This window comes from Zeus faber, assembly GCF_960531495.2.
Source record: "Zeus faber genome assembly, chromosome: 14".
In the NCBI taxonomy this organism is placed as follows: Eukaryota; Metazoa; Chordata; class Actinopteri; order Zeiformes; family Zeidae; genus Zeus; species Zeus faber.
This window is the reverse complement of record NC_137200.1, coordinates 1,210,001-1,235,673: the sequence shown is the minus strand read 5'-3', so window position 1 is coordinate 1,235,673 and position 25,673 is coordinate 1,210,001. Positions and strand designations below refer to the sequence as shown.

General features: G+C 42.4%; 1 protein-coding gene across 1 annotated transcript in view; it reads right to left on the bottom strand.

Annotated features, from left to right (window-relative positions):
• Nucleotides 1–13,093: 13,093 nt before the first annotated feature.
• Nucleotides 13,094–25,673, bottom strand: part of acaca (acetyl-CoA carboxylase alpha) — a 97,973-nt gene continuing 85,393 nt past the window's right edge. The window contains exons 53-54 of the mRNA XM_080014421.1: nt 23,094–23,230; nt 13,094–15,106 (exon numbers count right to left, since the gene is read on the bottom strand). Of these exons, the coding sequence (XP_079870547.1) occupies nt 14,980–15,106; nt 23,094–23,230 (264 nt within the window). The 3' untranslated portion in view covers nt 13,094–14,979. The remainder of the gene's footprint in view (nt 15,107–23,093; nt 23,231–25,673) is intronic.

Below are 25,673 nucleotides of genomic sequence, written 5' to 3'. Positions count from 1 at the left end.
TACAAGACGATGCCTCCTCAATCATCCATTGATCAAATCAATCATGAGAGCGCATACAATAGGTTAACAGCCAAATTCTGGTCACAGGTACGCTCTGACATCATGCACACAATGCTCTGTCAAGTTACCCATATCTCCACACAAGGTTGAAAGAAGATGAAATGTGATCTCGTCTTTATACTACAATAGACAGTTAGAAAGAGCAGTCTCTTCCTATAAACAAAACTCTGAGAGACTAATTAAAAAAACCCAGAGGCAATGTGTTTTAAATGCTAGGTGACAAACGCAAAAGGCAATTGTCCTTTATAAAACAGGTAAGACATCATTCAAATAGTTGATCATATGCATTTTTCTCTCACAGCATCCAACGCTCAAGACCTCCATAATTAAAGGTCTCATCCAATGACTTATCACATTGAGCTAAAGAGTCTTATTGGGCTTGTTCGTCACCCCCAATCCTTTGAGCCAAGGAACAGGAAGTGAATGGAAAATTCAGGACTTGAACTGGTGACAGCAGCGTCTGAACCGTCACGACAATCGGGGTACATTTTACGGATATAATCTGATTACAACTGTCATCTGATCGGCTCACCTCTAGTATGTTTTTTAACTTAACTAACTTTAATATTACTGAAATTTTATTAGTAATCATTACACTACTCGTTACTGGGGAAGCAATATTACTGTTGCATGTTACATCATTTCAATATTAGTAGTGTTCATTCAGACATAGTCTATAAGACATTGCTTTCATCTTCTAGACACACCCCTCTACTCATATTTACAGTTGCTGTCAACAGTTAGTTCTGAGATGTTTCAAAAACTCAGCCACACACAGCTCTCTCTTGGAAGAACGCCCCAGACTTACCAAGCAGGATTTGTTGTTGAGATCCGGCTACCAGGGCAGAGCAGGAGTCCAAGCCTCCTTCCATCTTCTCTGAAATTCTGAATTTTTCATTAAAGAAAAAGATCACATGGCATCAAACCCTCAAGTCACTTCAACACTGAAGTTCTCATCAAATGACTTATCTCTTTGCAGACATGGATGGAAAAATAAAACAGGACTTGAACTTGTGACAGCAGCGCTACAAGGCAGCATCTGAACCATCACATCACCTCCATGCTTGGCCCCGGCAGAGCTTTTAAACACATGTCGTTTCTGGATGATTTTGATGTGTTGATGAAGGAGGAGTCTCTGCTGACGCTGACTTGATTAAAATAATAGTTTTATTACATAAATCACCATCACACCAGACTTGCCATAGACGTCTGGGAGAGAACAGGAGCCAGATATATTCTCTCTCGAATGAAGTACACCTATACAAAGTCTCGACAGAGAGAAGAGTAATTGAACTTATGATGTTAATTGGCTTAATAGAAATCACTTAATAACAAACAAAATCAATTATAATATACCCTTCTGACCATGTTTATCCATAGCAATACAGTAAATTTGTGGAGTGTGAGAGTGAAAAACCCATCCGGCAGCTTCCTTTCTTAGAACATCCAGCAAACAATCAAGACAGGAAAATTTTCTCCCGGTCCCTCTGCCCCAGACAACCACCTATGGTACTCCAAAACAATTAATAGAAAAAGACGAAGGGTTTAGAAAACTGTATAGGATGTTACATATAAATGCTACATTTAGAACATTTAGAATATATCAAAAAATGTGTCCAAAGTCAGGCTGGTCGACCCATCTGACCTTCCAGTGGACCTTTCCCTGCCTAGCACAATGTCCCTCAAAAACCACAAAAAAGAAAATACCTGAGGTCCCAATGTATACACTTCATCCTATTACAGACAACTCAAAGAAAACAATAGCAAATTAAAGTAATATGTCTTGCTAAAAATATCTAGTGTAGAGTACAGGATATTCATCAATAATACAGGTTACATTGTAATAAACAAACTCCAATATTATAAAACAATGCAGGACACATATATATGTATTGAACTGTTGCTTTTTAACACCATCAACTTTAGATGATATTTCACTCGACTCTCCTGATCATGATTTCCTCATTCAGGGTCCGCCATCCATTTTCATCTTCCACTTTCGACTGTCCATGTTTGAGTGTTCAAGTCCATTAGGCTGTTAGGATCTCTGGAGATATTTTTTCACAAACACCTTGCCTTTGCGGATGATAAACAGCTCCTAAACATTGTTTAATTCCCAATTTTTGCAGAATTAATTTTACTGTTCTATCCACAAACTCTTTCCCATTATCTGAGGATATGCTCAGCTCACCTGCTTATGAGCTCACGACACAAGAACTTGGCTTGGCAACTGACTGAGCATCTTAAAGCTTGGTTGGACATGCCTCAGTCCACCGTGAAAATCTATCCACGATGACTAACATGTATCTTTTGCCTCCTATTGGTCTTATCATGTCAACAAAATCCACAACCAGCTCACGCATAGGACCTGTCGGAGTTGGAATGTGACCAGGTGGACTCATCACACCCCTTCTTTGTTTTTAAGACAGATTGTACATCTGCCTATGACATAATCAATTGGGTCAAGCAAGTACGGTGCCCAAAAACCATACTCTTTTGTGATTTTTCTCCTTACCTCCCCCTTGCTAACCCATGTGATTCCTGAATCATCAGACCTAGTAGGTCAGGGGTGCTACCATCAGTCCATGATTTCTCCACAGACCAGCAGAATCTTGTGTGGCTCCTCGGTCCAACCATAATTGTTTATATATGGCTGACGCTGCTTCTTGCATCGAGATCACATCTGAGCGTGACTATATCTTCCAAGTCCACTTCATGGGTGACCAGAAGAACCTTGCCTGCTTTGTTTGCTCCTGTAACTGCTTTTGCAGCCTCATCACCCGCTTGGTTACCTTGTGTGACCCTTGACGTGTCCATTTTGTGTGCTGCACACTTAGCTACAGCTATTTCCTTTGGTTTCATCATTGCATGAAACAATTTCATTATCTGGGCATGATGCTGTATCGGAGAACCATCGGTTTTCTTAAATCCTCGATTTTTCCACACTGATCCAAATAAATGACACACATTATGTGCATATACAGAATCTGTATATATTATCACTCACTTGCCTTCGGCCAATACACAAGCTTCCGGCAGGCCCACAAGCTCAGCAAGCTGTGCAGAAGCAGGTTGTGGTATTACTTCTGTTTTCTCAATGACCAATTTAGTTCCCTGGGCTTTGACTACTGCATAACCAGCACTCAATGTATCTCCTATTGAATAGCAGGACCCATCAGTCCAATACTCCACATCTGACACATGCAATGGGAAAGCTTGCAAGTCTGATCTGAGCTTTGCATATCTCTCTACTTCCTGAATACAATCATGTGGCTCTCCATCCCCTGGTGTTGGCAAATTCTCAGCTGGATTTACCGTGACGCACCTTACTAAGGTGACATCTTCCTGCTCTAAGAGCCTATGATAGTCTCTTAGCCAAGACATAGTCAATGTACATTTACCAAAATTCAAAACATTCCTGAGACTATGATGGGTAAGAATTGTCACTGGGTAACCCATAGTTACTGATGATGCTTTATCATACATTAGATAAACTCCCACCATTGCTCTGTAGCACTGTGGTAGCCCCAATTCTACTTCTGAATAGGCAGTAGAATAATACGAAACAGGTTGAGCATTTGTCCCTGTACCTGTGGGCTGACACTGCACATGCATATTTGCCTCCAGTGGACGTAGCCACATACAGCAAAAAGGTCTTAAAGTAGTCTGGCAGCGCTAGCGCTGGAGCTTCTTGTAGCCTCTGTTTGATCTTGAAGGCCTTCCTGCGTCCAGGTGATGTTACAATCGAGTTGAGTATTCCCAGTCTCTTTTATCATGGCTCTCAAAGGCCCTGTTAGGCAGGCATAATCTTCTACCCAGGCTGAAGAAAATCCCGCAATGCCAAGAAATGTCATCATCTCTGACTCTTCTAGGCTTTGGTGCCGTTCGAATGGCTTCCAAATGACTCTCAAAGATGCGTCTGTGTCCATGGGTTATTGTTTGACCTAAATAAACGACTTTTTCTTGACAATACTGTGGCTTCTTCTGAGAGGCCTTGTGTCCTTTGTCTGCCAATAGCTGTAACAGTTTGATTGAGTCCTCATGGTAAGTTTCCTTATCTGGTGAACAGATGACGACGTTGTCCACATACTGAATGACAGTACTTTTCAAGATCTGATCAATCCCAGTCAAGTCATCCTGCAACACTTTATTGAAAATGTGAGGGCTATGTTTGAATCCTTGAGGGAGCCTCTTTTACTTGAAGGTTTGTCCTTTGTATGTGAATCCAAACAACTCTTGACTTTCTTCGCTCAATGGAACACTGAAAAATGCTCCACACAAATCCAACACTGTGAAGTATGTTGCCTCTGGAGGAATTTGGGCTAGCAAGGTATGTGGATGTGGTACATCTGCTGAAAAATCCTGCACCACTTAATTTATCGCTCTTAAATCATGTACCAAGCGATAGGACTCATCTGGTTACTTTCAAGGCAATATACTGTAGGCGTATTGCTCTAAATCGTCTGTGAATCGTGAATCGTTTTTCCAATGCTTGTCAAACTTCGGGACAGTTGGAGTCACTTATGTCCTCGAGGCATCCGTCTATGCTCCTCTCAATCTCTCTTAAAACCATGCGTCTGTCATCTCCTACACCAGTGCTGGCTGCTAACGGTTGAAAACAGGAAGGACCTTCTTTCTCCGATTCCTCATCGCTTTCACCTTGTTCAGTCTCATCCGTGTCGTCCGTTCCTAGACCATTTTCCTCACTGGTCGATCTCCTTTTTTCTCCGCTTTGGCCAACATCCGTCTGATTGCTGGGTCGTATCCTGCTCATCCTCATCTTTGAAGAGATAGTTGCCTTCCTGTGTAATCACTGGGAGCTGGGGATAAACATCAGTGAACTTCACCTCCTTCTTATAAGGCGGGGGCTTCTTTCCAGATGCCGTATGTGAGAAGGGTGTGACAATCTTCTCCATCAATTTTTCTGTTATCTTTTCATTTTTCTTTATTTCTTGTCTACTTTGTTCTCTTTTTTTCTTTGCAGCTTCGAACCATGTCCATCCCTCCTTTACGAACAGCTGCAGAATGCCAAGTTCTGTTTGTCTTTTCTCCATGCGTCTCTTTCCTTTCTTGCCTTTCTTTTGATTTACTTTATATGTGGACACAAGCACCTGCATTGTTTTAATCACATCCGGGTTAAGAGTTCCTTCAGCTGGCCACGGTTGTTCAATGTCAGGCCAACGCTTGTTCCATTTTCCTGATATTTTTGCAATATCTTTAGTAAGGGGATTATTCTTTTGCACTACATCAATAGGAGTGATTACTTTTGTAATTTTAGTATCCACTTTTGACATCCTAATGATCCTCTTATTTAATGCTATTGTAAATCGAATCAAATTATTTTAAAATTTTATAAAGTACCATGTAATCACACTCAACCAAAAACAGCTGAATTTGCCCACCCCAAAGGAGACCAATCGCTTCCCACTTGTGAAAGCCAGTTCACTTGTTCACCATCTGATGCATCTGATCACACTCATTCATGTTAAATTATATCAATGTTCATTCTCAAAACAGCCTAGATAAACCATACTCAGATAATGAAACCAATATTCACAGCACTCAACAGTATTTAAATCAAATCAGCTTTTCCACATGTGATCAATCAATTCAATAATAATCCATTAATTAGGCAAATGCCTTAATTAGTCAGTCCGTTGCCAAGTCTCACTAAATAATTGCAAATGTAGTGTAAAATGAAATGAAATATAGATAAAATAAAATGAAAAAGAACTACTACAAGCCTATATGTGAAAACAAGCTAAACACAACAAGCTATATTATAACTAAATGTATAGACATATAGGTAAATGCAGGTGTCTATTGAGAGAGTTTGTGGATAAAACCGTACTGGCCTTTAACTGGTTCAACTGGATTCAGGATTCCAAAACGCTGTCTTCCGCAAGCCTCAGTGTCTGTGAAGATCTGCCAAATGTCTTGTCATCTTCCCTTTGGATGATCCAATTCAGACTCATTCCATCTTCTGTCTTTCCCCCAGCTTTTACTCAGCATAGGAAAAAAGAGAAGAAAGAAAAAAGAAAAAGAACAGAAGAGTTCACTGTCTTAGCTCACTCTAAATTCTTATACACACTGTAATACAATTCAGTATGACATTCATTACCGTTTTTTTTATTTCGCACACACTTGAAATAAAGCAATGGTTACTTTTATTCATGCAATGCATTTAAAGTCTAAAGAGTATATTAGTCAATCTGATACAACCTTTAATTAATTAATTTTATTCTATTTATTTTATTATTTTTATTCTATTTGTCTATTTAATTTTATTATTTTTTCTTCTATCATACTGAGAGAAAAGAGTAGAGGGGGGGAGTTAACCAAGTTCCACTCTGTATGAAGCACCACCCCTTGCACCACCTCTTAAATTTAGCAAAGACTTCCAGTATGGACTGGTCGTCAGCGAGTGAACATCCTGTTTTAGCTCCCGTAGGAACAGCCCAGCTCAATGCAGATACGCACAGTCATAAATCATAGCTGTTTTTATCTCACTTTACAGCCGAAACACAAAACCTCATTTCTTACATCCAAAACCAGTGTTTCCTTCTATTTCAATAAGACTATCTGTTCTTTTAACCAGACAGGACTCACAGCAAGCACCGTCACACACACACCAAGCATAAAAAGACAAAGAAAAAACCCACACACTAATCAAACAATCCACTAATCCTTCTTCCAATTCAGAGCACGAGATTTTCTTTTCTGAATGTGTACATGTATGTGTAGGCAGACTGTGGCTTAAGTCCTTCAGAAGGCGCATTTTGTTATCAAATATATAAAGTCCTGTAAAGGTTCATATCCTTTATTAAATGTACAAACGTCCTTGGAAAAAAAGGCTCCTATATATTTATCACTAAAGGGGCAAGAAATGTTTCTCTTTATGTATTAGTCAACTGCTCACCACATATGTGTACCTATTTAATAACACATATATTCTATATATCATTTACACATACACAAAACATTACACAGATCTCACATTTCTAGCCGCGGCAATCACACAAAAAAGAAAAAGATATGTCTCTCCAGCAGCACATCTGATCCTCCAAAGACTTCAACAGCGCTTAGCTTTATGTTTTAACGTCGACTTATTTATACTTTTCTAATTTCATCGAAATGATCACTTTGGCCAAACTTTTAACAAATTATCTTTTTAATCAGATTCTCTTGTCATGCATGTTCACTAGTTCTCCTGGGCAGGTTCAGCCCTGTTTTTCCCCCACTTTTCTCAAACTCTATTTTTCATCTTATTTCCTCTTTTAAGCCTGTAACTTTTAACTCTTTTTTTTACTTTACTTTCATCTTATTTCCTCTTTTGAGCTTATTCCCTCTTTTAAGCTTTTAACTTTTAACTCTTTTTCACTTTACTTTCATCTTATTTCATTTTTAGCCAATTCCCCTGGCCAGAGTTATTTCCTCTTTGTTTTTCCTACACAGATTGAATTATTATTATATTATCCTACAGCCAACTTTTACTCAGCAGCTAATGTACGGTGCAGTGATACGGGCTCTGTCTTCATTTAATCTTGCATGGTTATTTAACTGCGTTTGAGTTACTAATTCTGCCATTCTAATATTACTTTTTACTTCAACTTCATTCTCTTTTACCTTATTTCTTATTTCTCTCATCTCTATTCTCTATTTCTTCATTTTTTATTCTCTTATTCCCCTTATTTATGTCATTTACAACTTAAACCCCAGTTTATACAGAAACTCACACATCAACGCATCATCTCTCATCTCCGCACAATCTGCTCTTGTTTGTGCAGCCTATCTGCACAAAACACAACCACTTCAGACCAAATAACAGCTCGTATTGTAAGTGAAGACTCTCCCTTGAGGCATTAAAGTGGTAACTTCTGAAGCGGGGCGCCAGTGGCAGATGAGGCCCAACAGATCCTGGTTCATTACGCCACTTTGTAGTTTCTGGATAATTTTGATGTGTTGATGAAGAAGGAGTCTCTCTGCTGACGCTGACTTGATTAAAATAATAGTTTTATTACATAAGTCAGCATCACACAGAGAGAGAGAACAGGAGCCAGATATATTCTCTCTCGAATTAAGTAAAAGACTTGTCCTATATACTAGTACGGCGATCATGTAGCCCATCTGGTCACAATACATAGGTCACAGTTCAGCACTTGTCTGACATAAATCTACACATTTCCTCTTCTGGCCAAGCTGGAGACCTCCCTACATCCTTTCTCATACAGGCCTCTAAATAGACATGTTATTGTCGTTCTCTGTATGACATGGAAGCAATAATTTAAAAGTCACATAAGTTACCATACAATCACTATACAATGGGCTCTGATTCTTGAGAACCCAGTGCCCTCACTCAGACACCTCACACACCTTTGGGATGTGCTCTCTTGGCATCCAACAATCCAACATCCCCAAAGCCTCTTACAGCGACTTATCCATTTCAAAAGGTGGAAGCCCTGTTGCTTTAATGTGGACTTAACAAATGCAAAATATGGCAAAATTGAGGTAATCTCTAAAAATAAACCACCATCCCACAGCTTGACTTGAGTTGTCAGTGCACTGAGAAGATGTTTAAACTTGTATTTTAACACCATCAGAGAATGTACAATCATGACTGTTTCCCCCCATCCTAGTTTCACTGTTAACAGTGCAGACCGCAGTATAGACCGATGTGGAGTCATACCCAACAATAAAAACCTTCTCAGATTATCATATAGAGTCTGTGGCCTAATGTTTATGAAATCGAGGGTGTTTGATATGGAAAAAGGTTTGGTAACCGCTCCATAGTTCTCAGGAAAGGAAGAAATACAAAACAAAAAGTAATGATAGAAAATGCTTTCTTGAACGACTGAACAAAGCACCGAGGCTCTTGTTGAGAGCTAGTCAGCCGAGTAGGTAACAGACGTCCTACATGGGGCGATAACTTCTCAATGGCCCGGCCCGGCACATCAAGCCGTCGCTGCCCCTTATTTCCATAGCAATCAATGACCTACAGTAATAATCTTGATGTATGGCTGCAGACAGCTACTGACCTTTCCCACAATCCCACTACAGGCAACCTTCAAGCAGGCCCCTTCCTGCTCCCACTGCACACACACACACACACACACACACACACACTTATAAACGTGCCCACCCAAACACACCGCCCCCTCCTCCCCGCCCCCACCTCTCTGCCTCAGTCCTTTCTCTCACACCGCCGCATCCCTTCTCTGGCTTGATGGACGCAGCTCGCCACACTCGGCTGCCTCTATGAATGTTAATGTGGGGAACGGAGAGGCGGCGATGGGGGTGGTGGTGGAGCTGTGGGGTGGGTGGTGGTGGTGGTTGGGGGTTAGAACAGGAAGCAGCAACCTCACCTGGTCTGCAATACACATTCATCGGTATATCTTTATAGCGTGGATAGTATTGAGCTCTTAATCGTTCTGCCTCCCAGATTGATGCCAGCATAGGCCTGTAGTTAAAAATGTTTATAAGTCAACACCCTCGGATGGAATGAGGAAGATGTTTGCCAACCAAGGCAGACTAGAAATAGAAACATCTGTTTATGGGCGACACGTGGCGTTTGTTTTGCCACCGACTGTGACTCAACTCATTCCGTCCACTATCGCCTCAGTTTCTGGGTGTAGTTGACCACTGGTTGTTTCATTTGAGGGGAAGGGAAGTGAGGGGAGGCGAACGATTTGTCTCGTGGCACATTTCAAATCTGGTTTGGGTTTTTAAGCCTAGCTGCGGCTGGTGGACAGGCTCCCTGCAGGTCCCAAGAGAGGCCCCTATTTGCATTGCGAACTCAATGCATTTATTTGGTATTTTAAATATTTTTAAAATGTATTAATAGTATATTTAGTTTTTTTAATATCATTTTTTGCACAAAATTATAAAAAAGGCAGGTCTCTGGAACCGGTATATTTACCTGTTTACTTGTGATATAAATGATGAAAATATTTTTCATCCTACTATTAATGAAATAATTTTTTCTTTTTGTTTTGTTATGTATGTGTTATGACCAGCCTATTGTTGAGTTTGAAGCAGTCTATTTTGTTTTTTCAATTTATTTGTACTGTGTTAATGTGGACCACAGGAAGATTAGTGGGTAATAGGGATGCGAAAAAACGATGGACAATACATAAACCATGTAACAGCATACAAGGCTTGGTTTTTTCAGGAAATATGTAAATATGTGTCTTTAATCAATCTATATCCATCCATCGATAGCCTGAGCACAAGAAAGCGGTTCTGGGAAGGCAGAGGAGAAAGTTTAGAGGAAATTAACTCTGATTAGAGAATGAGGTCAATGTGTTCATAAAGCTCCAAAACACATGCTTACTATACTGCACATTTTCCTTTGATTTTAAAGTATAACCAGTCAGACTAGAACCTTTGTGCTGGTGGGCTGCAGGTTCCAGTGGACTGAAACACAGAGTCCACTGAGTAGGCTTCTTGAACTCTGTACCATAAACCCCATGGAGATGTCGTCCAGTGTAGTGCTGAAAAGTTTCATTTGGAGATCCGACTCTTTACGATCCGTTCAATTCTCTGACTCATGGTTCATTTGATTCAGTTGTTATGACTCAGAAAAGGCGCAAGAATCTCACACAAATGTTATTTTGTCAAAAAGATTTATCCAGGTAGAAGATCCTCAGTAATTATTTCATTTTTGTGAGTAGAATAGTCACTGCGGCTCTCGGGTCTTTTTGCTTGAGATTCGAGTCTCAGTTCAGCCTGTGTCTGTGTGGAAGAACGACTCTTTTGCCAGAGTGACACCCATTTGTTCGCTATGATCGAATCCTTTCGGAGTCTTGCATCTGTAGTCCAGCGCTGGTAAGAAAAATCTGCATCGACTGGATCTGCGGTTTGTTTACCAACATGGTTCAGAATTCCGTCCAGGTCTGAAAATTACTGACTGCCTTACCTGAGCCATTACCGCCAGCGAGTGTCTCTGCCTTGGGCCTGCGCGGAAAGAGCCACAGATGCATATCTGAAACATTGCTTCAACTGGATTTTCATCCATCACGTCCTGTCTGGTGTCAAAAAGGGTTTCATATGTTTCATGTGTCCATTGAGATTACGGGCCATGTAAGCAGCGGGAGTTCAGATAAGCAACCTTGTGAAGGAAAAGGTCATTGGTTTCCCAGACAGGTGGGGGTGGAGTGGCGGTGGTGGTGGTGCTGGTTGGGGGGTAGATAAGGGACACTGGTCTCTCTCAGACATCACAGACATGGTTTGACAAAGATTTGAGCACCTGATTAGCTCTTGATCTCGATTGGGGAGGGAAGGAGCTCTCACTTGGAAGATCCCAGGTGTGAATATGTGTGAGACATAAGTGTATGTGTGTGTGTGTGTGTGTGTGTGTGTGTGCGGTACATGCTTGGTAGATTGGGTGTGGCAGAGAAGAAGGCACTCTAAGACGCATTCAAAAGGCTTTTGTTGTGTGCCAGACTTTTATTGGTAACGGTTGTGAAGGAAAGATGAGATGACTTATTATTCTTCTTCTTCTTCTCCATCATCCTGTGGGTGGAAGGGCAGAACAGCTGCCACCCACCCACCCCCTTTTTTTTTGTCACGGCCAGAAGACTCTTGTTTCAGGCAGTAATCGTACAGCCGCGGCTTTGTGAAGACCCTCGTTCCTCTTTTCATCTCAACTGTTGCACACACCCCGCTAATTGGAATCCTGCAACTGGGTCGCAGGCTTTGTCTCTCAAGTGCCGTCAAGTCGTGGCGACGCGTGAATGTGGAATCATTCCCGCCGCAGACGCATGATTGAGCCTCTTCTTCTCTTAAAGCCCCTCTTTTTCTCTCTCTCAATCTCATCAGACACCAATTTCCCTTTTTTTTTTTCATTTCTACAACTCTGCGAGCCTCTCTTTGTCTGCTCATCTGTACCAATCTGGAAGGAGCAGCAAAAAAACAACTCAATATTATAATGTTTTCCTGGTTCCAGCACTGTCTCATCACTATCTCAGCACCGTCTCTAAATCTCCTCCAAAGGATTGTCTCACATATGTGAGACAATCCTTTGGAGGGGATCGATGAGACAGTAAGTTCTAGAATTACAAAAATCTCTGTCCAGCAGTCAAAAACAAAAATGTGTTTTTCAACATGGGGCCTGGGGACCCGGCAGGGATCCTTCCACAGGTTCCGGGGGGCCACAGCAAAATGATTAACAGTAAAAATTCACCATTATGACGGTGACAAAACAATGGGATAGAAAGAAATTGCTTATGTTATTTCCGTCTTTTTAATTGTTTATAGGTCTGTCTCCACATCTAAACATGAGAGAAAAAACAATACATTTCTCTCAAACTTCGAATCAAGACAAAACTTTTCATCCGTAAACAATCCTCTTGTATTTCACCGGCAGACTGAAGGGCCTGATTCTGCAGTTTGTCAGTGATTAAAGGAAGAATTACCAGCCTAGCATGCCCCCCACAAATGAGCAAAAAGATCCTCAGGGAGACCAGGCAAGCCACATTTCCAATTATACCGCCAAATGACTCATTTTCTTATTGGGCCTTTATAATTGTGGTGGGTATTGGGTGCGTGCAACTCAGTTTGTCTTACATATTTGTTGTTAGAGGACGGTAATAGAGTTGACAGAGCCAAGGGGACAGGATAAAAGAACAAGTCCAGGATAACCCCCCCCCCCCCGAGAAAAACAAAAAGGCTTTTTTGATCCGTTTCATCTGGTCTAAGACTCTTGATGTAAAAAAAAAAAAAAAAGAAATCCGCTCAAATCATCTGTGGGTTAAGCAATGAGAAGAGGCTATCATTTCAGAGTAATCTACAAACATCTCTCAGGAGTATTAAGACTTTGTTCCGACAGGCAAAATGAATGAGACTTCCAATAGAGTGACCTATCTATCTTCCAGAGCATCAACATAAAAAAAAAAAAAAAAGTTAATGATTGCAAAATGAAATTAGTATTATTTGTCAGAAACTCAATTTCTGTGACAGTTCCTAACGTCCTGCTTACGTATGCCAATGTGAAAAGAAAACATGACGATTTTGCGCAAAGAAAGTTAAGTGCTTTATTTTTATTTTAACATACCTTTGTCAGAGTTCATAACGGTCAATTCACTCTTCATCCTTGTTCATATAAACAAGCAGCCACCTTGGAAAGTAAGCACACCCTGTCTCAGAAGGTCCCTACGACATATAGCAGCGTGTACAAAGAACAAGAGAGGTTCGCGTCAGGGTGGTGATTTGCGGTATTGTTAGATATATATATATTTTATTCCAACATTATACCATAAAGAATCAGTACCTGTCTCTATGACTCAGCAACAACTTTGCAACTCACTTTGTCCCATTTCCACCATGGAAAGTCAGTAAATGAAAAAGGTGTTCAAGTCAAACATTTACAGATACAGTAAACAACTGACTAGAGTAGAGTCTTGCATATCAAAAACATGATTTAGTTCAGTGAACAGGAAATCAGTTTTTCCACAAAACAAACAATAATTATTATTTTTTTCATTTATTTCAGAAAACTAGGGAAAAAAAATTCTACTCATATTTATTTGGAATACGCAGCAAATACAAGCCAAGGATGAAAATTAAACATATTCTCAGTGTAAGACATTATCTTTATCAACGCTGTGCATGTGTGTGCAGAAAAAAAGACAAAAAATAAAAATAAAAAATTGATGGAGTCGAGATCAACTCAAAAAATGTTTGTTAAACGTAAAGATTTCAATTTTTTTTTGGTTTTCTAAACTTGAAATGAGTGTCTTAATTTCTGAATTTCAGGTGGAGAACACCTCACCAATACAGGTTTACATTTTTTTTTAAGTTGATCTAAAAACTACATTTTCTCAGTGTATGGGTGTGTATGCACCTGACCCAACAGTGCACGTGGCGAGGGGTAAAGTGCATTCAAAGTAGTGTGTGTGTGTGTGTGTGTGTGTGTACGGTGACAGCTGCCATCGTGCCTGCTTGGGGGGGGGGGGCTCTGAATGGGACCCCCCTCCCCACTCCCGCTGGGCTCTTCTGTCCAGCGCCCAGCAGCCCCCCTTCCCATGTTTGATCGGTAATTAAGTGCTCCCTTGTCACACACACACACACACACACACACACACACACACACACACACACACACACACACACACACACACACACACACACACACACACACACACACACAGTTAAAAAAAAAACCTAATGTGCAGTTTTAAATCCTCGACTGCAACGTTGCAAAAGTACTCCAGTTAAAAAGGAAAAATGTCAATGATTATCAACAAGCAACTAGTAGTAGTCTCCATTTCAGTGAGTACTGTGTTCAAAATAGAGGAAAAGAAAAGGCAAGACACTAACAATGTATCGTGTAATAATGTTGCCTTTTGTAACAACTTGGCAAAATGTACTTAGTTTGACCGTCATTATTATCACCCGCATTTTGTAACAAACACCTTAAACGCCAGATGTACGTTTTGCCGTATTTTGAAAAAACGGAGTACTAGTTGATATAAATGAATATGTAATTCACTTTTATCAACTAGTACGGTGTGTTATTAGATAATTATTACACAATCATAAAACATAACTCCTGCAATATATAATAACCAAATGAAAAAAAATCACAATTCGTTCAAGATGTTTGTCACAAAATATGGTGGTGTTTTAACATAATAAAAGTTCAAATTTGTTATTTGTTGGCTAATTATCCCAAAATGTACAACAAAAAAACCTGGACAACAATGTTGCACGTTTTCTTATCCATCTCAGCTTTTGTCCCGTTTGCGTAATTGCGCTGAATCATATCCGTGTGTTAAACCTGTTGAGACGCGTGTGACCATGGCAAAGAAAGGTCTCCTTTCCCCGGCAAGAATCACATCGACGGGTAAATAGGTGTCCCCGGCGTCCGCCTTGGTGTCGGCTCCTCCGGCTCTGGGGCTCGGAGCTCCGTGGGCGGAGGGTCTAGGAGGAGGCTGAGGTCTCCATGGTGGACAGAATCCGCACCACCTCGGTGCGCTGCGTGGGCGAGATGTGCTGCGTCATGTGGACGATGGAGTCCATGGCCGCCTCTGGGTTGGCCTGCACCAGGCTGTGAGGGGAGTCATGTTTAATACTTTTCAAGACACGGTTGAATTTAAGGGTATTGCAGGTAACAACTATATATTTGGAACACAAAGGAAAGTATTACCATTATCAGGGAATAGGGTTAATTCTGGCATTACAAAATTAAATTCAAGGACTTCCAAGTACCTTTTAATGAACTATTCTTTCATTTTCAAGGACTTCACACAAAAACAAATACTGTATAATACATTTTCAATCTTAATTAATGAAAATATAATCTTAGTTTCATTGTCTATTATTTATATTAGTATATAATAATAATAATAATACTAATAATTATTAGTATTATTATAATCATAATACCAATTATTATTATTATTACTATTATTAGTGTCTATTAACAATCATGCTGGATTAAATTTCCATTTCCCTGGCATAATCTGTCAATCTCTTGTAAAAATGATTTCTTACGTTATGATTTGAATAACAAAACCAGAGGGAATATCACCGGTTTTCAATGACCGTATTTTTTTCCAAGGACCTTTCAAGCACTCGAGCACAAAGGGGGCTTTTTCAAGGTATTCCAGTACTTTCATTTCTGGGGAGGAAATTCAAGCACTTTAATCACGTCAAGAACCTGGTACAAACCCTGCGGGCAGGTTATGAACAAAATGATTCTATGAACTGTTATTAGAACAGTTTCATTTAGCTCAGATTAGGTACCTGTCAGGTTAGGTACTGGAATGAATCTAAGCATTTATTTTTTCATAGAAATTGAAACAAGTAACTACGAGGATTTTCTTGGATTTCTCTCTACAGGCAAGTACAGTATGAAGCTAAGTATAAATAGACCTAATCCTAACTCCTCACTTTGGACCTAAGTATAAAGTGACCTAACCCTAAAACACAGATCATCACTTCCTTGAACTCCAAAAGGCATGTCGCCCTGACTCATAACTATTAAGTCACAAAACCGCGGGTTCTGATTCAAACACTGGGTCGGACAAGATGGCAATGGATGCCCCTCAACACATGACCCTAACCCTAAGCTCAACCCTAGAATAGGCATTTTTCCAAGCGGCTATGAAGTATGAGGTTCGGGCTTAGGGGTTTGAGTTATGGTTAACATCAGTATTGTTGACTTGATGCAGAAGCACTTTGGCAAAAAAAGGTTAGGGTTAAGACATGGAAAAATAAAAACTGACAAAATATCTATATTCAAATGACCATGTGAATTCGAAAGTTTATGGCCTTTTAAGTGCCAATTAAATTCAGTTTGACACATACAGTATGTCTAACTGAATTCAAGACATTTTAAAAGGGACCTGCGAACACCCTGTGCAGTCTGATAAACGTCTTATCTTCTTTTTCTTTCTGCTGCTCCCGTTAGGGGTCGCCACAGCAGATCATCTGCCTACAATACCTTCTGTTCTGCGCATCTTCCTCCCTTACACCAACCGCCTGCATGTCCTCCCTCACCGTATCCATAAAACTTCTCTTTGACCTTTCTCTTTTCCTCTTGCCTGGCAGCTCCAGCCTCAGCATCCTTCTCCCGAATGTAACTCATCTCTCCTACACATGTGTCCAAACCATCTCAAGGACAGTGGACAAATTGTCCAACCTGAGCTGTCCCTCTAATGTACTCATTCATAATCCTGTCCATTCATGTCACTTCCCAATGAAAATCTCAACATCCTCGCCAGTGGAATTTTATAAACACTTCTGGCCACTTATCTCCCCATTATTCATCAGAATGGTGGCGGAGGTCAAGTCAACCTCCACCATGCCTACGCACATGAATACTGTTCCCATTTTGGTTTTGCTCAAACCCAAAAAGGACCCAACCTTCACCTCCAGTTACAGACCCATAAGCCTTATTAATTGCGACCTCAATATTATCAACAAAACACTAACCAAAAGAACTGAAAAAAGAATTCCATTTATAATTCACCCAGATCAAACGGGCTTTGTGAAAGGCAGAAACTCATCCAGCAATATGCGTCGATTATTCAGTCTGATGGGCATATCTAAAAGGAACAACTTTAATACTATCATTGCCTCTTTGGATGCCGAAAAAGCATTTGATAGAGTTAATTGGACATATCTCTCTTAAATCCTCAACAAATTTGGCTTTGGAGAGTCCCTCATTCAATGGATCAGAATCCACTACAACTCTCCATCTGCTTCTGTCATTATCAATGGTTACACTTCACAGCATTTCACTCTACAACGCGTCACAAGACAAGGATGTCCGCTCTACCCTTTACTATTTGCCATCTTTACTGAACCCTTTGCGGCGGCTATCTGTCAAAACAGGATTATTGTAGGCATACAAACAAGAAACTCTGTTCACAAAATCAGTTTGTATGCAGACGATATCCTGTTGTATATACGGAACCCTCCCTACTGGAGGTGTTCAATCTTATATCTAAATTCTCAGCTATCTCAGACTATTTAATAAATTGGACTAAAACCACAGTCTTACCACTCATTGGGGGGGACTGTAATGCTACAACCCAGAAACTTCACTTAACCAACACAACGGGCAATATTAGATACCTTGGTATTGATATCTCCCCCAATCTATCAGATTTGTTTTCCCTTAACTTCACTCCATTGCTCAAATCCATTGAAGACCTCATTCAACGGAACAACCTACCCATCTCACTAATTGGTAGGATAGCAGCAGTGAAAATGAATATACTTCCAAAAATAAACGATATATTTTCAATGACCCCAGTGCAACCAACAGTACATTGGTTTAATACTCTCAACTCAATAGTCCACAAATTTTATTGGAAATACAAGAAACCGTGAATTATACTAGAAACACTACAGAAAAACAAAGACTGTGGAGGCCTAGCAGCCCTAAACTTTAGATACTACTATCTGGCAAACCATCTTCAATTTATGATTAAATTTTTACAACCACAGCAACAACTGGCCCATGGATGGCGAGACATTGAACAATCTGAATGTCAGGAGTTATCATTATCCCATCCCCCATTCCTTACTGAATCTATAAGGAAACATAATTGCTTTAAAAACCCATTTATCGCAACAACTCTGTCATCCTGGTGGAAATTCTACAAACCCAGTGGTCACACTATCTCCAAACAAATTCACGCCAATCTGACACAACCCAGATTTCCTGGTTAAAAACAGACCAATAATCTTTTGGTCTTGGAAAAGGCAAAGAATTACTCATCCGGAACACATTTTTGAAAACAATTCGCTTATATCCTTCCCAACCTTAACCCAAAGCTATTATATCGGTGGCCACGGCTTCCTTCAATTACAGCAGTCTCTAAAAGTTAAAATCAAATTGACGAACAACATCCTACAACCACCTGAAATGATTGAACTTCTCACTCATATGAGTCACTTGAAAAATCCCTTTTCCAGAATATTCAAACTTTTATTAAAAACAGACGACACCTTATCTTAACCTATAATGAAATGAGAAAGAGACCTTGCTGGTCCCACCGATATCAACCTGTGGAAGCTTAGTTGCAACAACACCTTTTCTATGACCTGCAACTCCAAAATGTAACTCATCCAACATAAGATTTTGCACAGAGCTCATATCATGGAACACAAAATGTTCAAAATGGGTTTTGTTGATGAAGACATTTGCTCTCACTGTTCCCTTGATACCAGAGATGACTACTTTCATGCCTTCTGGCTCTGCCCACCTATCCTAGCATTCTGGACCAACATCACCAAGAAGCTATCAACCCTTCTGGGTCGCAGCATTCCATTCTCCACGTCTATATGTCTTCTCGGTGACCTCTCCTCAGCCGACCGACCACTGAAACACCTCCAACCCATTTTGATCGCCTTAACAATGGCCAAGAAAACAATATTACTCAATTGGAAAAAGAGAGATAATCTTACCATATCCCAATGGTTGCAGTTATTAATAGATTACATCTCAATGGAAAAACTATTGGCAACAGCCCAAAACAATTTTGATTAATTTAATTAAATATGGGCTACTTTTATCACTGACATAACTCCATCATTGAATACTTGAGTCTTCCTAAGTTGGTGCAATGTCGTTGTGCTTTGGGGCATGTGGGGGTCCTCCTGGTCTGCCGGGGCTCCGCAGTTGGGTGGATGTCTGGGCAGCTCTGGGGACATCTGTGGTGCGTGGGCCGGTGTTCTTGGGGGATCCCGGGGCCCCAAGGGGGAGTTGGTGTAGTCTGGGTGGTGGCGCCCGCTCATTTACCTGAGTTGAGCTGGCCTGTCACCGGGGGTGGGGGGACGTGCTCTGCAGCTGGCGTCCGTGTCTAGGTTCCGAGCGTGGTTGTGCGTTCTGGGGCTCTGGTTGAGGCGGGGGGTGTGGGTCACTGATTTGGGTCTCGGGCGCGCCTCTGGGGTCGCCCGCCCCGTGGGCAGGGTGGCTGTCCTTCTGCGTCCCGTGGGGTGGAGTGGCCCGTCGTGCCGGGGCTGGTTAGGCGTTCCGTCTGGTCCTGTCAACTTGAGTCCTTAACCTGGCTGGCGCTGCGAGGCGTGGGTTTTTTTTTCCCCTGGGGTGGCCGGTCGCTGGCGGGTCGGTGTGGGGGCGTGGTTGGCCGGGGGGCGGTCGGGTGGGCCCCCCCTCCTGGCCTGGCTGGAGTCCTGACGGCTTGCGCCTGGTGGCTTGGGATGCCCCACACTGGGCACACGCTGCTAGTTGTATGGGCACTTGGCTCTCACACCGGGCGGGGCGTCTAGTTGGCTGCATGGGGCGAGCCTCCCCCTTGTGCGGGGCGTGGGGGTCCTGCCGTCTGCCCGTGGGGCGGGCGGCTTGGGTGGGGTGTCAGTCTGTCGCCGTGGGGCCGTGATTTGGGCCCGCAGGCCGTGCCTTGCGCCGATGGCCCAAGTTTTGTCCCGGCAGCTGCGTCTTGTGCCTGCACCGGGGGTTGGTTGTATGTGTGTGCCCTGGGATGCGGCGTCTACTCGTGCTACCTGGAACTGGGTCATGCTCCTCGGGGCTGGGCGTGGGGGTTGCTGCACGGCCCTCTGGGGGCCCGGGGGTCTTCTGTGGCCGCAGGGTGTCCACGGGCTGTGGAGTTCAGGGGGGCCCCTACTGCTGCTTGGAGGCGCCGCAAGATAATACCGACCTTCTACAGCATCCTGGTTGCATTCCTCTCCTTTCCTCCCTCATTTGCTGCCATAATTATGACAGGAAGAGGCCACGTGACCAGTTGTAGTTCCAGTTTTCCTGGACCTAATTCACTGTTTTTCAATACATGTCATCCATGTTTTTGTGTAAATGTTTGTTTCTATGTCACCGTGGTGATTCTCCCCCTCTTGGAGTAATGATCAGTTGTTTATAGACCCAAAAATGATAAATAGTTAAAAGAGGGGAGTTGGTGGTGGCTCTCCATAACCAAAAACTGTGCTCTTGTCATTCTACATGTCATCCACAAGACAGAGTTATTGCAGCAGTTCTTAATGATTTAAGAATTAATAAAGAGTTGCATTGCAGGTTGAGAACTTGAACTCCACTTGCAGAATAACTCTGTCCTGAATGCAATGGCATACAAATACTCTTGTGTTGTATGCCCAGCATGCTGACAGCACAGGTTAAAAAAAATACAAATTAAAAGAGATTCTTGAAGATGGGTACCAGATGGGTACCAGTACATTTCTTCTCCACTCCTCCGGCATCCTCTCCTTTTCCAGGATGGTGTTAAACATCTCGTTAAGAACGCTACTGCCATCTCACCTAAACATTTCCATGCTTCCCCAGGTATGTCTTCTGGGCCAACTGCCTTTCCATTCTTCATCTTCTTTAATGCTGTTCTCACCTCATCCTTGCTAATTTGCTGCACTTCCTGATCCACTATCCCCACATTTTCCACTCTTCTCTCCCTCTCACTTTCTTCATTTATCAACTCCTCAAAGTACTCCTTCCACCTTCTCAACACTCTCCTCACTCGTCAGCACATTCCCATAATTATCCTTCATCACCCTAACCTGCTGTACATCCTTCCCAGTTTGATCCATTTGTCTTGACAATCAGTAAAGGTCATTTTTTCCTTCCTTACTGTCCAACCTGTCATACAACTCGTCGTATGCCTTTTCCTTTGCCACTTCAATCTTTGCCTTGCGCCGCATCAGCTTGTACTCCTGTCTACATTCTTCATCTCTCTGACTATCCCATTTCTTCTTCGTAAACCTCTTCAGCTCTATGCTTTCCTGTACATCCTCATTCCACCACTAAGAGTCCTTGTCTTCCTTCCTCTTCCCGCATGATACACGAGTACCTTCTTGGCCGTCTCCCTCACCACTTCTGCAATTGTTTCCCAGTCATCTAGTAACCGTTCATTCCCACCTATTGCCTGTCGTACCTTTTCCCTAAATTGCATGCAACACTCCTCTTTTTCAACTTCCATCATTTTATCTTTGGCACTTCTTTAACTCTTCCCCTTCCTGGCCTCCAGAGTCATCCTAGAGACCACCATCCAATGCTGTCTAGCAACACAATCCCCTACCACCACTTTGCAGTCACTAATCTCTTTCAAATTGCACCTCCTGCATAAGTCAAGTCAAGTCACACTTTATATATAGAGCGCATTTCATACCTGGGCAACACAATGCACTTTACAAAGAAATACAAAAAAGAAAGAACGTAGTTGTCAGCTGGTCATTTCAAAAGAATGCCCCTGAAACAACAGCAACAACAAAAGCAACAACAAAGACAACAAAAACAACAATAAAAGCAAATCCAACCACAGTGGCAGCAACAGCAACAGAAAACAACAAAAGCCACGGAAACCGCAACAACGGCAGCAGCAACATCGACACCAGCAGCAACAACAACAGCAGCAACGTATACGCACAGACATCACCGGAACCGGAAGTAGTAGCTCTCACCGGAACTGGAAAGGTCACTCAGGTTAGAGATGGTTAAGTCGAGGTATAAGGTTACGTTAAGTTGAGGTATAAGGTAAGCGAGATTTAAGTTTAGGTATAAGGTTAGCAGCAGCAACGACAACACCAGTTAAGGTATAAGGTTAGCGGCACCAACAACAGAACCAGCAGCAGCAGCAGCAACGACAACACCAGGAGTGTCAATTCCAGCACCAGACAACAGCAGCAACAGCAACAGCGCACAAGCAAAGATGTAGTCCACCTGTTTGCACCTTCCTCCACTCTTGTATGTCACCCTGTGTTCCTCCCTCTTCTTGAAATACGTATGCACAACAGCCAGTTCCATCCTTTTGGCGAAATCCACCACCATCTGTCCTTCCACATTCCTCTCCTTGACACCATACCTATCTATCACCTTCTCATCACCTATGTCTCAGATCCCTTCGCCAACATGCACATTGAGATCTGCAACGACCACTCTCTCTCCCTTGGGGACGCTCTCCACCACTACATCCAACTCACTAAAGAATTCTCCTTTCTCTTCCATCTCACACCCAACTTGGGGAGCATATGCACTGACCCCTTTCATTATCACCCCATCAATTTCCAGCTTCATGCTCATCACGTGGTCCGACACTCTCGTCCCCTCCAAAACACTCTTGACATATTCTTCCTTCAAGACCCCATTTCTCCTGCCACCCGTCTATGGTAGAACAGTTTGTACCCAGCTCCGATACTCCTGGCCTTACTCCCCTTCCACCTGGTCTCTTGTACACATAGTACATCTACCTTCCTTCTCTTCATCATGTCAGTCAGTTCTCTCGCTTTAGCCTTCATAGTGTCAACGTTCAAAGTTCCTACTCTCCACTCTACTCTCCTTCCCTTCTTCCTCTCCTGCTGTCTCCGGACACGCCTTCCCCCTCAGCTTCTTCGGCCGACAGTAGCACAATTTCCACTGGCACCCTTGTTGGCTGACGGCACTAGTGGCGGTCGTTGTTAACACGGGCCTCGACCGATCTGGTAATTTATCCAGGCTTGGAACCGGCACTGATGATACACTGGCTTGTGCACCCCCAGTGGCTAGATTTTTATTAAAAGTCTTATATAAATTATTAAATTTGTATAAAGGTCTAAAAGTATAAACTCACCTGCGGATCTGCTTGAGGATGTGGTCTCTGCGGATGTACTTGATGTTCTCGTCGATGACAGAGCGGGCGCCCTCCTCCTCAGCGAGCTGCTTCTCTAGCCACTCCACCACCTCTTCGTTGCTGTCCCATAGGTAGGCCTGCCACAATACAGACACATATCTTCAACTTGGGTTTTTCCTTCCCAAATAATGCTGTGTACAGTTAGTTAACTGAGAGGTATATTTTATATTTCACTTTTTCCCCAAGTATTGTCAAGATATTTTTATACTTTCATTATTTTGTTTGTTATTATTATTGTCTTTTATCTATCCACTTATTTATGTTAATATTTCTATCTCTATATAAATATCGATTCAAAAAAAGAAAGAAAGGTCCTTCCATCCATCCATGAAAAATGGACTGGTTCTTTAGAAAAGATAAAATACTCATAGATGGTTTTTTTTCAGGACCCCAGAAAGAAAATAATTAGCATTCATAAGCTGTTGGCGTCTCTGATCCCAAACAAAGCCGGGCGGTGCAGCGGCAGGGGGGGTTTGGAGGCTTAGCTAAGATTTTGGGGGATGGAGGATTGCGGGGGGGTTAACTGCCCCGTGTCTTTTTATTTTATGAACAGTCCCGCTCGAGGTCCATGGGAACACTCAACGCCCATATTAATCATTTTTAATCTGTTTGCTTTTAATTAAGAAACAGCGTATCACCCTCCTATCTGCATGTGCCATGGCTGTGATGAATTGTGGCTTACGACAGCCCATCCACAACGGGGTGATGCACGCGCCAATGAGGGACCCTTTAAAAAAAAAAAAATATATATATATATTTCACACACACACACACACACACACACACACACACACACACACACACACACACACACACACACACACTTTATAAGGTAGACCTGTTCAATTGCTTGTTCACACAAATAGATAATCAGCCAATCACATGGCAGCAATTCATTGCATTTAGGCATGTAGATCTGGTGAGGAGGACTTGATGAAGTTCAAACCGAGCATCAGAATGGGGAAGAAAGGGGATTTAAGTAACTTTGAACGTGGCATGGTTGTTGGTGCCAGACGGGCCGGTCTGAGTATTTCAGAAACTGCTGACCTACTGGGATTTTCACGCACAACCATCTCTAGGGTTTACAGAGAATAGTCTGAAAAAGAGAAAATATCCAGTGAGTGGCAGTTGTGTGGACGAAAATGCCTTGTTGATGTTAGAGGTCAGAGGAGACCATCTCTGAACAACACATCGAACCGAAGCTGTTGGGCTACAGCAGCAGAAGACCACACCGGGTGCCACTCCTGTCAGCTAAGAATAGGAAACTACAGAGGCTACAATTTGCACAGGCTCACCAAAAATGGACAATAGAAGATTGGAAAAACGTTTCCTGGTCTGATGAGTCTCGATTTCAGCTGTCAGATGGTAGGGTCAGAATTTGGCGTAAACAACATGAAAACATGGATCCATCCTGCCTTGTATCAACGGTTCAGGCTGGTGGTGGTGGTGTAATGGTGTGGGGGATATTTTCTTGGCAAACTTTGGGCCTCTTAGTACCAATTGAGCATGGTTTAAACGCCACAGCACACCTGAATACTGTTGCTGATTGTTGTCCATCCCTTTATGACCACAGTGTACCCATCTTCTAAAGGCTACTTCCAGCAGGATAATGCACCAATGTCACAAAGCTCAAGCATCTCAACTGGTTTCTTGAACATGACAATGAGTTCACTGTACTCCAATGGCCTCAAAAGTCACCAGATATCAATCCAATAGAGCACCTTTGGGATGTGGTGGAACGGAAGATTTGTATTATGGATGTGCAGCCGACAAATCTGCAGCAACTGCGTGATGCAATCATGTCAATATGGGCCAAAATCTCAGAGGCCTGTTTCCAACACCTTGTTGAATCTATGCCAGAAAGAATTAAGGCAGTTCTGAAGGCAAAAGGGGGTCCAACCTGGTACTAGCAAGGTGTACCTAATAAAGTGGCCGGTGAGTGAGTGAACACACACACACACACACACACACACACACACACACACACACACACACACACACACACACACACACACACACACACACACACACACACACACACACACACACACACACACACACACACACACACACACAGGGAAGTGGCCACTGAGCTTAGAGTGTCACAGAGTGTCATCAGCAGCTTGCAACAGAGATACAGAGAGACTGGAAGAGTCACAGAAATGCATAGAAGTGGACGTCCTTTGGCTACATCCCACACTGATGACAGCGTCATTGTGAACAGTGCCCTGCGGAACCGGATGATGAATGCCACTCAACTCAAGGCACATTTAAGGGAGGTGAGAGGCACCCAAGTGTCACGTCAGACCATTTGACACCGTTTACATCAGCGTGGTCTGCGTGCTAGACGACCTGCAAGGGTACCTGACCACACCACCAGGTACAGGCATCATCGTCTTGCACGGGCCAGGGAGCATTTACGCTGGACGAGGGACCAGTGGGCCAGTGCTGTTCTCTGATGAAAGTCGATTCACGTTGAGCAGAAATGATGGCCGCCAACGATGTTGGAGACGTCAAGAA